Source organism: Alosa pseudoharengus, unplaced genomic scaffold (genome assembly GCF_046254945.1).
Source record: "Alosa pseudoharengus isolate Yale_2024_CS ecotype anadromous, Long Island Sound unplaced genomic scaffold, YU_APseudo_1.1 YU_APseudo_1.1_scf_6, whole genome shotgun sequence".
Taxonomy (NCBI): domain Eukaryota; kingdom Metazoa; phylum Chordata; class Actinopteri; order Clupeiformes; family Clupeidae; genus Alosa; species Alosa pseudoharengus.
In genome coordinates, this window is record NW_027468848.1 from 7,730,818 (window position 1) to 7,746,181 (window position 15,364).

The 15,364-nt window shown below is 46.7% G+C and overlaps 1 protein-coding gene across 5 annotated transcripts in view; it reads right to left on the reverse strand.

The window, feature by feature from the left end:
* Window positions 1-304: 304 nt before the first annotated feature.
* The window catches only part of gapvd1 (GTPase activating protein and VPS9 domains 1), a 67,431-nt gene continuing 52,371 nt past the window's right edge, over window positions 305-15,364 (reverse strand). For all 5 annotated transcript variants that reach the window (XM_076270881.1, XM_076270882.1, XM_076270884.1 and 2 more), the window contains 7 exons: window positions 14,065-14,177; window positions 11,541-11,700; window positions 10,480-10,667; window positions 7,658-7,871; window positions 7,336-7,408; window positions 5,510-5,707; window positions 305-4,541 (listed from right to left, as the gene is read on the reverse strand). In XM_076270881.1, coding sequence (XP_076126996.1) covers window positions 4,401-4,541; window positions 5,510-5,707; window positions 7,336-7,408; window positions 7,658-7,871; window positions 10,480-10,667; window positions 11,541-11,700; window positions 14,065-14,177 — 1,087 coding nt within the window. In that variant the 3' untranslated portion in view covers window positions 305-4,400. The remainder of the gene's footprint in view (window positions 4,542-5,509; window positions 5,708-7,335; window positions 7,409-7,657; window positions 7,872-10,479; window positions 10,668-11,540; window positions 11,701-14,064; window positions 14,178-15,364) is intronic.

Consider the following 15,364-nt stretch of genomic DNA (forward strand, 5'->3'; position numbering starts at 1 on the left):
TTCATTAGATAAAATTCTATCAATTATTTATGATATTCTAATTATATGACAAGCACCTGTAGCATGTGGATGTGTGGATGTTGTACTATATGAGCTACATTTTAGGTGACCAATGCACGAACAAAACCATGGACATCAAAGCTTTGCGCGCGGGTGGGTTGGAGGGGTGTCTGTAGATGTGCGTGTACCCCTGATGATTAACACACACACTCACCGATAGAGCATCTACCCCCGACTCCCACTCAGCAACAGTAACTGACACGCACACCAAAATAGAGAAATGAAACACACAAAGTATCAGACAAATGTTTCAATCACAGAACAAACTTCTGCTTTTAATTGTTTTAAAGAATTATATAATACATTAAATCACAGAAACAGACATAACTCCTCCCCCACGTGCCTAATTGTGCAAGCTTGCTAATTTATTTTTTTTTTTTTAAAAAGAAAGAAAAAGAAACACAATGCATAATTTTCTCCATGTTTAATCAGCTGCTCCCAAGAGCACATGACAGATGTTGGGTGGCCGTTGCAAAGCTTCGCTCCTCCACTCCTCTCTTCCCGCAGACACACACTGACGTGAGGGGAGAGGAAACACCATTTGAGCACAGCGCACTGCGTGCACGTGTGTGTATGGGAGTAGTCCTGTACCTGACCAGGTGTGTGTGTCTGTGTGTGTGCTGTGGAGCCAGCACACTTAACACACTGTGTGTGTGCCAGTCACACCCTAAGGCTTGTTATTATTTGGCTTTTTTTTTTTAAAAACGACCTACACTGAGGTGAATTGATCTGCGGCTATATGATCATCTCACGGACGCCCCAGCGAGGCAGAGAGGAAGCACTTAGACACTGCTTCCATGTGGAACCGTCTGTGGAACCCTCAGTTCTGTTCTGGAGTTTACTCTACATTCTGTTTCCAGGGCAACAACAAGCCACCACATTCCACCCAGAAATCATTTTTTTCCAAAGGACCACAAGTCCACAATTTCAGTGACACTTTTTTTTTTTTTTTTTTAAACACAGTGAGGAACTGTCTATTTACCATTTATTCAATACCGTATATATACAAATAGGACCACACCCATTTCTGCTAAACAATTTACACAAGTACTGGAAAAAAAGCTAAATCTTCTCAAGATTGCTCACAAACGTACACCAGTGCCGATACAGCGGACTTGTGAACATGAAGGGTAACAGTCAGAATGGAGACGAGACGGACCCCTCTCCTTCACACACAATCACTGGTTCTACTTATAGAAAAGAAATAATAATTATCATTATTATGATTATGATAATATTAATAATAATAAAAAAAATGCATTTCACAGAACATGATGGCAATGTGCAAACCCCTGCAAAGTGTTGTGCTCAGGTCCAAAGGATGCAGGGAGAGAGAGAGAGAGTGAGAGAGAGAGAGCAAGAGAAGGAGAGAGGGAGAGAGAGAGAGATGCACAGATGGTTCCCCCGGTAACCAGTAACCAAATTCTGGGGTGTGGGATTCCAACATAGCTCCAGTGTGAGTCCAGTGCAGCTGCAGGCCAGGGTCAGTGTCTACCTGGGACAGGTGTGTTTTAGTTTTGCAAAAACTCCAACAACCACCCTCTCAGGAACAGCCCCGAAGGTGGTCAATGCCCCCCAGCCTCTCAAAAACAGCCCCAGAGGAGTTCACTGCCCCCCCCCCCTTCAAGAACAGCCCCAGAGGAGGTCACTGCCCGCAGTCTCAGTAGGAGAAGCAACAGGGACAATAGTCCTCATCATGTGTGATACAAATGAACATTAATATATGATCATATTAATAAGCCTGTTGTGATACAAATGAGCATTAATATATGATCATATTAATAAGCCTGTTGTGATACAAATGAGCATTAATATATGATCATATTAATAAGCCTGTTGTGATGTAGGAGGTCATGAGCAACAAAGCTGGGGGAGATAACGGCGCACCACGGGTAGGGTTGATATGCTTACACTCAGGCACAGTCCAACAAACCACACACACACGTAAATAAGGGAAGTGTATGGCCTTAGCAGTGAGTGTGTTGTAAGTGCAGACAGGACAGAGCAAGGCCAGACTGTGCTGTCGTTAAGAGCTCCATGGAGCCAGCGGAAACACATACATACTGAGCACTCTGAGTGGAGGCAGGACCTTCTCACTGATGCCCCCTGGGTAACTGAACACACTGACGCCCCCTGGGGTAATTGAACACACTGACGCCCCCTGGGGTAATTGAACACACTGACGCCCCCTGGGGTAATTGAACACACTGACGCGCCCTGGGGTAACTGAACACACTGATGCCCCCTGGAGTAACTGAACACACTGATGCCTCCTGGGGTAATTGAACACACTGATGCCCCCTGGGGTCACTGAACACACTGATGCCCCCTGGGGTCACTGAACACACTGACGCCCCCTGGGGTAACTGAACACACTGATGCGCCCTGGGGTAACACACTGACGCCCCCTGGGGTAACTGAACACACTGACGCCCCCTGGAATCCACTCCTTAACACTCAGAGTAGAATTTATCTGATTCTGGTGATTTTAGGAGGTTACAGGTGACCCGTGAACAGTGCTGACTCCATCAGCCTGACTCAAGGCCCTGAATGATACAGTACGCCCTCTACAGGCAGGGGTCAGTACTGGAGGTCACGGGGTGCAGCTGCCCCGCGTAGGACACTCAGGCCAGGAGATATGAGAACCGGTTTGGGACCTCTGACTCTGAGGACAGATCTGCGCACACACACACACACACACACACACACACACACACACACACACACACACACACACACACACACACACACACACACACACACACACACACACACACACACACACACACACACACACACACACACACACACACACACACACACACACACACACACGAAGGTAACATTACAGGAACTTCAACCCCACTGTTTCAATTCAATGGAATGGTCTATTCTACAAGGCACTGTGTCCTAATGTCAACATGGAGAGAACAAGCAAAAGCTAACCAAACCAAAGCAAAAGACATACTACCCACTCATAACCTACTGCGTGCCTCTCAGAACATAACCACAACTGTCCTTTAGAGTCCTCTGTGTGTGTGTGTGTGTGTGTGTGTGTGTGTGTGTGTGTGTGTGTGTTTGTGTGACACTCTCGTCCCTGCGTGCTGCATCTGCGTTGGGCACGCCACTTAGGCTTTGACAGAAGAGGAAACTAACCAACAGAAAGTGATTAAATACAGCTGGGCCATAGGAACCGCATCTGCTGTGGCTTATTCGCGCACAGACACACACACACACACAGACACACACACACACACACACACACGGGGAAACACCAGCAGTACGGTCAGTTACTGAGCTGCCACATTAGTGCTGGGGGGAGTGGCGTGTGGGGGGTGGGGGGAGTGGCGTGTGGGGGGTGGAGTGTGGGGGGTGGCGGCGTTGGTCAGGAATGATCGGGGATGGCGTGGGGGCAAGTTGGGGGTAGGGTGGGGCGCTGAGGTGCCCGCTGGCCTGGTTCCGGTGGGTGGTTCTGGGTCTGGTTCAGGTGGAGTTCTTCTGGAGGAGGACTGGACTGCACATCACCTCTCCACGGCGCCATCTAGAGGTCTCCCTATGCACCTGTGATCGCCATGAGGAAGCCTGGTCCCTTTTTAGTTTCAATCTCTCATAATAATTAAAACTCTTTTTTTTTTTTCTCTTTCATTAATTAATAGTTCTTCTAAATATAAAATTTCATCAGATGAAGTCCCTTCACCTCACCACACGTACAGAGTTTATAAGGAATATGCAAATTAGCTAAAGGTCAAAGTTCATAAGCCATTTCCCACTGGCTTTGTTTGTTTTTTTTGTGTGTTTGTTTTTGTCTTTGATTTGTTTTGTTGTTGTTGTTGTTGTTTATAGTAAAACCTGCCCCCATGCCCCGAATAAGTACACCTGTTGTCTTTGTCCTTTCCAAAGTGTCCACGACTTTGTCCTATATACAGCTATACAGTACGAGCAGCAGAGAGGGCACAGAGAGGAGAAGACATGTGAGGGAACGGAGAGAAAGAAAGGAGGGAGAATAGAGATAGAGAGAGAGAGAGAGAACACGTGAGGGAACGGAGAGAGGCTGGGAGAAAGGAGGGAGAGAAAGAAAGAAAGAAAGGAAGGAGAAAAGAGATAGAGAGAGAGAGAGAACACGTGAGGGAACGGAGAGAGGCTGGGAGAAAGGAGGGAGAGAAAGAAAGAAAGAAAGGAAGGAGAAAAGAGATAAAGAGAGAGAGAAAGAGAGAACACATGGCGAAGGAGGGGGAGCGAGGGAGCGGTCGGATGGGCGGGGTCCTCTCCGCTGCGTGAGCGCCGCTCTCGTCTCGCCTTGTCTCGTCTGCTCTGCGGCTCACTTGCGGCTCATTTGCGGCTCACTTGCGGTCGTCGATGGTCTTGATGAATTCCACGGCAGCTGTGAACTGCATCCACCAGTAGCACTCCTCCCCACTCAGCCGGCTGGAGTAGAAATTATTGATGTACTGGATGGTGGACAGCAGGCAGGGAGGGTTCGCCTGGGGGGAGGGAAGAGGTGTGTGGGGGTAGCATTAGCATCTGAGACTTACACACACACACACACGGCATAACACAACATGTATGTTGCCAAAATCCCAATATATGTGGATGCACACACACACCATGCATGTTGCCAAAAGACAACACATTTATAATACATAAATACAATATATATGGATGCACCCAAACACACACACACACAGAGAGGCAAAAGCACCACACTACCAATATCCCCCTCCACACACACACACGGCTCCAGCCCCTAACACCCATACGGGTGAGTGATCAGGTTATGGAGATCAGAGCTCACATGCCCTTGCAGCTCCAAGGCCAAGCCAAGACCACAGCTAAACCTCCGCCCATGCATTATGCACATCCTCAACAATGAGCACATACTCTCTGCCTCTGTGTGTGTGTGTGTGTGTGTGTGTGTGTGGCTACATCCATATGTGAGTTAAGCTACATACACAAAACAGCTCTTAATGCAGCTCTCCATTCATTATTAATTTGCACACTTCTGTTGGAGGTACTGGGATTAAACTGGGGCAAAGAGCTCACACACCCTGAGGGCAGAGAGAGGGAGAGAGAGAGAGAGAGAAGAGAGAGAGGAGAGAGAGAGAGAGAGAGGGGGGGGGGGGGGGGGGAAGAGAGGAGAGAGAGAGGGGGAGATGGGGGGAGAGGGAGAGAGAGAGGGCGAGAGAGAGAGAGATGGGGTGGAGGGAGGGAGAAAGAGAGGGACAGAGAGAGAAAGAGGGGAAGAGAGATGGAGAGAGAAAGGGAGGGAGAGGGAGAAATTGAGAGAGGTAGAGAAAGAGAGAAGAAAAAAGGCAGAGAGAGAGAGAGAGCGCAAGACAGATGGAAAAACTGTAGCTAGAATCACACAATACAACATTTCCCGACTCATAATGCAATAACACAGTGCGGACGTGTGTGTGTGTGTGTGTGTGTGTGTGTGTACGGGCCTCACCCTGATGAGGACGAAGACGAGCACGGGTACGAAGTCGTCGGCGCCGGGGACGGAGTCGTCGCTGGCCAGGCTGAGCAGGTTCATGATGGTGGAGCACATGCGCAGGATGCACTGCACCTTGTCCCGCGGCGTCTTGTACGCGTTGATGGTGCGGATCTCCGCCTGCGCTGACGGCCACGGCACCTCCTTCAGGTACACCTGCGCGCACACGCGCACACACACACACACACACACACACACACACACACACACACACACACACACGTTATCACACATGGCCACGGCACCTCCTTCAGGTACACCTGCGCGCGCGCGCGCACACACACACACACACGTTATCACACATGGCCACGGCACCTCCTTCAGGTACACCTGCACACACACACACACACACACGTTATCACACATGGCCACGGCACCTCCTTCAGGTACACCTGCGTGCACACGCACACACACACACACACACACACACACATTATCACACATGGCCACGGCACCTCCTTCAGGAAAACCTGCACACACACACACACACACAAATACACACACACACGTTATCACACATGGCCACGGCACCTCCTTCAGGTACACCTGCGCGCACACACACACACACACACACACACACGTTATCACACATGGCCACGGCACCTCCTTCAGGAAAACCTGCACACACACGCACACACGCACACGCACACACGCACACACACACACACACACACACACACATTATCACACATGGCCACGGCACCTCCTTCAGGAAAACCTGCACACACACGCACACACGCACACACACGCACACACACACACACACACACACACACACACATGGCCACGGCACCTCCTTCAGGAAAACCTGCACACACACGCACACACACACACACACATTATCACACATGGCCACGGCACCTCCTTCAGGAAAACCTGCACACACACGCGTCACACATCACAGACGGCTCCTTAGAGGAGCACTTCACCTCATGCATCACAGCACCTGCAGGGTTCTCGTTCTTTCCACAACATCACAGACTTTAGAACCTCCCAGGCCCAACACTCTTTCCTCAACATCACAGACTTTAGAACCTCCCAGGCCCAACACTCTTTCCTCAACATCACAGACTTTACTAGAACCTCCCAGGCCCAACACTCTTTCCTCAACATCACAGACTTTACTAGAACCTTCCAGGCCCAACACGGCATGTCTTGAGATAAAGATTATTACATTACATTACATTGACGGATTTTTAACCAAAGCCACTAACAACATGGTAAACAGTTTAAGCTTTTTAAAGCAATTCTCTCAACAATTCTAGAACAATTTAAAAAAGGTAGAGTACAATAAAAATAAGTGCATCAGTGAGTGCAGTTTTTAAACAGTCGAGTGTCAATTCTAGTCAGGTGGTAAGTGTTAGGATCAGCAAGACTAGTTGTAAGTAGTGCTACGAGATGAGATGTTCTCTGAAGAGCAATCAAGGTACATTTGATCAACCTGAACTGATACAGAATTCCATTGTGATAAAATGGGCACTATTTAATGTTATTATACACACCAAAATCGACACAGTAGGCAATCAGATCTTTTTACAAATTGACATTCCCCAGAATATAAATGATTTCCAAGACATCTGTTCATTTTAATCCATTTCCAGGAGTTCTCCATGACTGTTTCCACTATTCCCACTGTAGGACCACCTTTCAGTAGAGTATCTGAGAATGTCACATAACTGTTAGCTAGCTACAGCACCTAACGTGACCACAACGTAATGCCACAGTTTCCTATCCGCACGGAGTTTAGGTCATGTGACGTAAAAAGGAGGCTGTTGCCTAGTTACCTCTGGGATCTGCAGGGCCTTGTGATTGGCTGTGACGACTTTGGACAGGCGCTGTATGTGCTCCTGCAGAAGCCTGGGACACAGAGAGGAGCGTCAGTCAACACACTCATCCTGACGTGTGTGTGTGTGTGTGTGTGTGTGTCCCTTCCTGGTCTCTCAGTATGTCCCCGTCCTTATTGGGGTAGAAGGCCAGTTTATACTGTGTGTGTGTGTGTGTGTGTGTGTGTGTGTGTGTGTGTGTGTGTGTGTGTGTGTGTGTGCGTGTGTGCGTGCGTGTGTGCGTGCGTGTGTGTGTGCGTGTGTGTGCGTGTGTGCTCCTTACTGGTCTCTCAGTATGTCCCCGTCCTGGTTGGGGTAGAAGGCCAGTTTGAAGATGCGGTTCATGACGCTGCGCTCGATGGCCATCTGGGCGTCCTGGAGCTGATCCTCGCTGGCGAACTGCCAGATGGCATCGTGGGCCATCGCGCCGTACAGGTACCGCAGGAAGTCCTCCACCGCTGCCGTCTTATCGTCCGCCGCCGTGCACACCTGGAATGCTGCACACACACACACACACGCACACGCGCGCACGCGCACACGCACACCTTCCGTCAACTCAGGTGGAGAAAGAGGCAATGTGCAAGGCTGATGCCCAAATTGACACATACCGTAAAACTCCAAATAATAGCCCGGGCTTTTATTTTCCCAAATCACCAAACTGCGGCGGCTAGTATTAGAGACAGGCGTCTATATGAGACAGGCCTTTAATTCCCTTTACACAAAACTTTTCCTCTGCAAAGATGGAAAATATTATCGAATTAATTATTTCAAACACACTGAATGTCTTCCTACATGACTAGGCTATCTGATGACAATTACAGATCATCATTCATTTAGTGTTGAGATGTTGTTCATTGAGTGAGATACAGTAAGATCCAAATAGCGGGGATAGCCAGAACAGATGAAACACGTTTTAATTACGTAATTTACAAAGAGATCGCATCACACTGGAAGCTCATATTTTGTCACTAGCAAATAGCCTATATCGGTCCTTTGTCAAATACAGTTGCATTATCAGCCCTGACCAAAACCGATTAGGGATTATTTATGCAAAAGTGGAACGTGCTTAATGTTTAATTCTCCCTCCTTTTCGGCACGAATGAAACAGCATGAGAGAGCATGAACCATATTGTTTCGCCCGTTTTGTACTTGTCAAATTTGACAACAGTCTACATTCAAATCATAGCCTACTTCCAGGCACGGGAACATATTTTTGACCAGGGGTGCTGAATAACAAAATAATCATGGATGTCCGACGATTTCTCCCCCAGCATATGATTCGAATTTAGACAGCTAAATACGCCATTTCACCGCCGTGTATGAGTAGGTCTAAGAGTGAGAAGTTTTATAATGCCCTGGGCAGCCACATTCCACTGCAACTATGCGCAGCACTTGTCGGATAGTTCATATTGAAAAAAAAGCTATACAATTTGGAACTCTAGCTTTTCACCGCAGTCTTTTAATGCCATAATCATAACGTGCGCAGTCTGCGCCATACTTAAGCCCAAATCACACCCAAGATTCGCGACGAGATGGACAGCAACTTGATGCAACATTCTAAAACCTTGCAACTGTGACCAGACAAGGTGAATGCTTTGCGATGGCTTGCAACGACGTGCAACATCTAATTCACACTGCTGTAACCTCCTTTCTGTAACAGTTTCGTGTCATTGCGAATCTTTAAACAGACGATCTGACGGGTTTTAGAAGATTAAATACAACCCGAAACTAAAAAACAGACCAGGCCTCTACTGGAGACGGGCCTTTAACCCAAACCTGTAGCCACGCCAGGCGTTTAAAAGAGACAGGCGTCTCTTAGGGACTCGGCGATTATTTGAAGTTTTACGGTACTGTACTTCTGACAAGCTGATTCTGAGGCATTAATTCATCCATCCATCATTTTTACAGCTAAACATTTATTTTCTACACACTCAATGATTAAACTGCTTCATTGATATTTTCTGGCCAAAATTACAACTAGTTATTCCCAATGCTGTTAATCAGTCCATCTAGGAATTCATCCTCTTCATTTGATATTGAAGGTTTCCTTTAATTTATGTTTTTATGTTCTTATGAGACTATTGGTCCAATGTGTTTTTCTGTATTATTTGTCTTAGTCTTTATCTTTTAGTTTTCCGCTGTACAGCACTTTGGTCAGTTTATGCTGTGTTTAATTCTGCTTTATAAATTAAAAATGTACTTACTTACTGATTAGGTTGGGCTTTACACACACCCATACAGACACGGCATAGTAGAATGGCTATGTATAAGTTTAATTACAAACGTAACGTAACACCCCCAATTATCAACACTTTTGTTCGGAAATTCTAAAACAACAATATTTTTTAACACTTTAAAATAACATTTGCTAAATGAACCTTACATTTTTCAGTAGCCATAGGTGTGTAGATTTGAACAAAATCTGGGTTGGTTCTTAACGGGAGCATTTACTGTCTGAAATATCCGATTGTGTTTACCACGCTCGGAGTTATAGTGCTGGCCTGATGGGTCGCCTATTTACGCCCGTTTCAGCGGCACATAAACGGTTAGACCGAGAATTCTCGTCATGAAATTAAAATTCCACTGGAGCTCCAAGCGGATGTGTACACGCAGACTGTTTACAGCTCTTCGAGTCACAGTAAAATGTCATTTTTGGTACATAGCTAATTTAGATACACTTATGGTGTGGGTGCTTGTGTTTCTTTAGGAATCCGCCGTCTTTGTATAGAAATAGATATTATGTGACACATACACGCAAGACGGCGGAAATACGGGACCGACGGTAATAGGGGGAGTTCCGATACATATGGTAATTATACTTATACATAGCCAATCTACTGCTCTTCATTCTATTCTTACTGTTCTGTTTTTATTCTTTTATGCTTTTTATTTTTTCTTCTTACATTTTAAGAGAGTGTTGTACTTTGAGAGCAAAGATTAACCAGAGTCAAATTCCTTGTTTGTTTACGCAAACCTGGCTAACAAAGCTGATTCTGATTCTGACATTGATGCCGTCTTTACACACTCACCCTTCCGACCGCCGATGAGGTAGGACTTGAGCCCAAACACACACACACACACACACACACACCCTGGCCCACTCACCGCCGATGAAGTCGATCATCTTGGCCTCCATGTGCTCGAGCAGCAGGCGCACGCAGACGGTGGTGAAGTAGCGGTTGGCCACCTCCTTGTCCCGCAGCACGCGCTGCAGCAGACGCTCCAGGTGCGCCTGGGACGTCTGCAGGCCCTGCCGACACCGCGTCAGGTACGCTATGTACGGGGAGCGCTTCCTGTAGCGCGCACACACACACACACACACACACAGAAACACACGAAAATATAGTCACCGCGTCAGGTACGCTATGTACGGGGAGCGCTTCCTACAGCGCACACACACACACACACACAGAAACATATAGTCACCGCGTGAAAGGTACGCTATGTACGGGGAAAGCTTCCTGTAGCACACACACACACACACACACACACACACGCTATGTACGGGGAGCGCTTCCTACAGCGCACACACACACACACACACAGAAACATATAGTCACCGCGTCAGGTACGCTATGTACTGGGAATGCTTCCTGCAGCACACACACACAGGAAAATATAGTCACCGCGTCAGGTACGCTACAGTATGTACAGGGCATGCACATGCGCACAGACACACACACACACACACACACCCCTTCTGGTGGCTGTCTGCTCGATTTACAGCACTCTGGCTGCACGGGGGATGTCCCCATCTGATCTCAAAGCCTTGTTTAGACTGATAGCTATCTGCTTTATTGAGCCTGATCATTTGCAAGCAATAGCAAGCGATGGCATACATTAAATTGATTTTTAATAACTGCAAATGTGCATTTCTTCTCTAAAGAAGAAATCTGCACACAAGTCCTTGACTGTGTTTTGTAAGGTTTATTGTTATCTCCAGAGCCTCCCTCCCTCCCGCTAAATCTTCTCTTTCATTTACCCCCCACCTTATCTATCCATCTCTGTAGCCCCCCCCTCCCCGTTTCTCTCTCTCTCACACTCCGTAGTACATCTATATTCTTCCCCCACTCCCTCTCTTTCTCTCTACCCCCCCCCCCCCACACTCCTGACTGTGGCACACCTCTACCCCCTCTCTCCCCCTCCCCCATCGCGGCGTGGCGTACCTGTAGTCGTCGGCGATGGCGGCGAGCAGCTTGCGGCAGGTGCGGGCGTCGAGACGGCTGACGCAGCGCATGGTCTCCTGGAGCTGTGCCATCTGAGCCTTGTCCTGCAGGTTGATGGCCTCGGCCAGCTGCAACTTCAGGAAGCACACGATCTCGTTCTCTACAAGAGAGAACATGCACGTTAATGTGCTTAACGTTACATTAGAGCTTATACATGATCTCATTCTCTACAACACACACGTTAATGTGCTTAACGTTACATTAGAGCTTATACACCATCTCATTCTCTACAAGAGAGAACACGCACGTTAATGTGCGTAACGTTACATTAGAGCTTATACACCATCTCAACAAACACGTTAATGTGATAAACGTTTCATTAGAGCTTATACTCCATCTCAACAAACACGTTAATGTGCTTAAAGGGGTGGTTCAGGATTTTGGACATAGGACCTCATTTCCAAGTAAGCAAGTGTGATATTTGATATTTGTGATATTATTCAGTGGAGACCGTTTTCAACACGTTTTATCCAGTCCTTCTAATTGCAGAGTTCGCAGGTGCTAGGCTAGCGCAAGTCAACGGTATGTGTTACCCTGCCACTAAAAACAGTCTTAACCCATTTACTCCTAAAATGCCTGCTAAAAACGCCTATAGAATCCTATAGCATTCTAGACTAAATAACCTTATTTCCTGAGGGTTTTCTGAAAACATACAAAAAAATTGTCAATGTCTACCAAAATGTAATATCTAAGCCTCTGTAGCACCTAGAAACATGAAATAAAAAGCATGCTGCGCTACGCAGCATCCAGCGGGAGGGTCAATGTTGCGCTATGCAGCATCCGGCGGGAGATAGAATGTTGCGTCATGCAGCATCCAGCTCGAATGGGCTAATACCCACTCCAAAGTACACCCGAGGCAAATTCCAGACAATCGATGTAAATGTCTGTGTTGATAGAATAGTGTAAGAAATACAACTACCCTCGCATCGCGTTGCAATAGTTATACTTTGTTCCCTGAAGTTGGTAGTAGTCATCTAACCAAATCAGCAGCGGACTGATATTACCAAGGCTACTACTAGGTATCCCCATTGGAGTGCGCTTTACGGTTTACTTTTCGGCGCAGTACTACTAATGGAAACAAGTATAATTCCACCGCTGCTAAGAAACTAGTCCCTCAAAATGTAATGCGATCGTTAAAATGCAAGGATAGAATAATGTTGGAAATAAAACTATCAACACAGACATTTACATCGATAGTCTGGCGTTATAATTTATTTGCCTCGGGTGTACTTTGGAGTGGGTAAGACTGTTTTTAGTGGCAAGCTAACACATACCAGTGTTTCCCATACATTGACTAATTTGTGGCAGCCCACCACAATATCAAAATTGACCACCACACAATGATTTTCCAGGATGTACTAAATTGTGCTTAAATCTGGTTAGCATCATAACCATGCTGCACTAATTTGTTAAAAACTGTTACATTACAATTAAGTTAATTCTGCAAACCTACCACCACAAATAGGTCTCCACTGATAAATATCATACTTGCTTACTTGGAAATGAGGTTCTATGTCCAAAATCCTGAACCACCCCTTTAACGTTACATTAGAGCTTATACACCATCCTATTCTCTACAGGAGAGAGAGAGCGGGGGAACATACACGTTAATGTGCTTAACGTTACATTTTAGTTTTGTAGTTTGGCAGTTTTTATAGTATTTTAGCTTCTTGTGATCAGACATGCTGCTGTGTGTGAGAGACATTTGTATGTTTTTATGTTATATGTTCCTTCCGGGTTGGTGTAGTCCAGCAGACCGTGTGTGTGTGTTTGTGTGTGTGTGTTTACCTTTCGGGTCTGCGAGGTCAGACAGGTGTGTGTGTGTGTGTGTGTGTGTGTGTGTGTGTGTGTGTGTGTGTGTACACCTTTCGGGTCTGCGAGGTCAGGACAGATGTGTGTGTGTGTGTGTGTGTGTGTGTGTGTGTGTGTGTACCTTTCGGATCTGCGAGGTCAGACAGGTGTGTGCGTGTGTGTTTACCTTTTGGGTCTGTGAGGTCAGACAGGCGTGTGTGTGTGTGAGCGAGTGTGTACCTTCTGGGTCTGCGAGGTCAGACAGGTGTGTGTGTGTGTGTGTGTGTGTGTGTGTGTACCTTTCGGGTCTGCGAGGTCAGACAGGTGTGTGCGTGTGTGTGTGTGTGTATCTTTCGGGTCTGTGAGGTCAGACAGGCGTGTGTGTGTGTATCTTTCGGGTCTGTAAGGTCAGACAGGCGTGTGTGTGTGTGCGCGTGTGTGTGTATCTTTCGGGTCTGTGAGGTCAGACAGGCGTGTGTGAGTGTGTACCTTCTGGGTCTGTGAGGTCAGACAGGCGTGTGTGAGTGTGTACCTTCTGGGTCTGTGAGGTCAGACAGGCGTGTGTGAGTGTGTACCTTCTGGGTCTGTGAGGTCAGACAGGCGTGTGTGTGTGTGTGTGAGTGTGTACCTTCTGGGTCTGTGTGGTCAGGGAGGCGTGTGTGTGTGTGTGTACCTTCTGGGTCCGTGTGGTCAGGGAGGCCGTTGCGTGTGCTGGCTGGGGTCATGAGGGGTAGCACCACGGAGTCGGCCGTACACAGGGCCAGGCGCAGCTTCTTCTTGGCATCGCTACGACAACACACACACCACCATGGAGGTTAAACATGACCGTGTGTGGACACACGCTCTGTGGCTGTGCTTTATAATGTGTGTGTGTGTGTGTGTACTAGGGGTGTAACGGTTCATGTATTCGTATTGAACCGAAACGGTACGGGCGTCACGGTTCGGTGCATGAATTTACACGGAGAATACACGGTATAAAAATACATAAAACTCGTGTGCGGATTAATTAATGTCATGCGCAATTACTGTTAAGTAGCGAGAGTTACGGGAGTTCTTTAGCGACACCTAACGCTAATCTTTAGCCTTGCCTTAGCTCTGAAGCTCTGATTGGCGCCTATGTTTTTTTTGTCAGGTCGTCGGTCGAGTCCGTCAGTCATTAGCAGCACTAAGGTTAGACCCACAAGAGTTAGAGGATCCGCTGGTCTCTTTAAGATCGCAGTTTGAGAACTTCAGTTACAGTAACATTAGTACAGGCGAAAGAGTGGTGGATAAGATGAAACTGTGTGTCGGCGTTGTTCAGCAGTTGTTGGGTATGTGAGTGGAAAAAATGCTACACATATTCGAAGCCATCACCCAGATGATGTAGGCTACCAATCACTGAAACGAGGGGAAAAAAACTTCCCCTGCGCTTCAGCAGCCTTTGGATACACATACAAATAGGGCCAAAACCTATGGCTTAAATTAAATGATTTCGTAATGACAGAAAGCTATGTAAATCGCGTGGTAATTACCTTTATGTTGGGGTAGCTTGTAACTTCTCACATGAGGAGCTGGTAGTGTTAAGTGCATAGACAGCAAAATAAAGTGACAACGCTAACCAGGCTAATAAACAAGCCAAACAAACCACGAGTTAACGTCAAAGGGCAAAGTCACGTGACTTCAAAATGAAAGGATCAATTTCGTTTTTTTAAAAAAGGCAAAATAGTGTGATATTTTCACAGTTAGTAGGCTAGATTATTACTTTACACACAATAAAAACAAATATTGAGGCAAATTGTAGACCCTTTCATATACAACTAAACACAGATGTTGAAGGTCTTGTTTAAGTGGATTTTTAAAAATATTTTTTCTATGTAATTTGCACTTTCAGAAATAAGAGATGCTGTAGGCCTATTTTCAGTTTTATAGCTGATTGTCTTATTTTGTTTACAAGTTACAGATGGACTGGGTACTTATTGTACTGTTTATCCTAC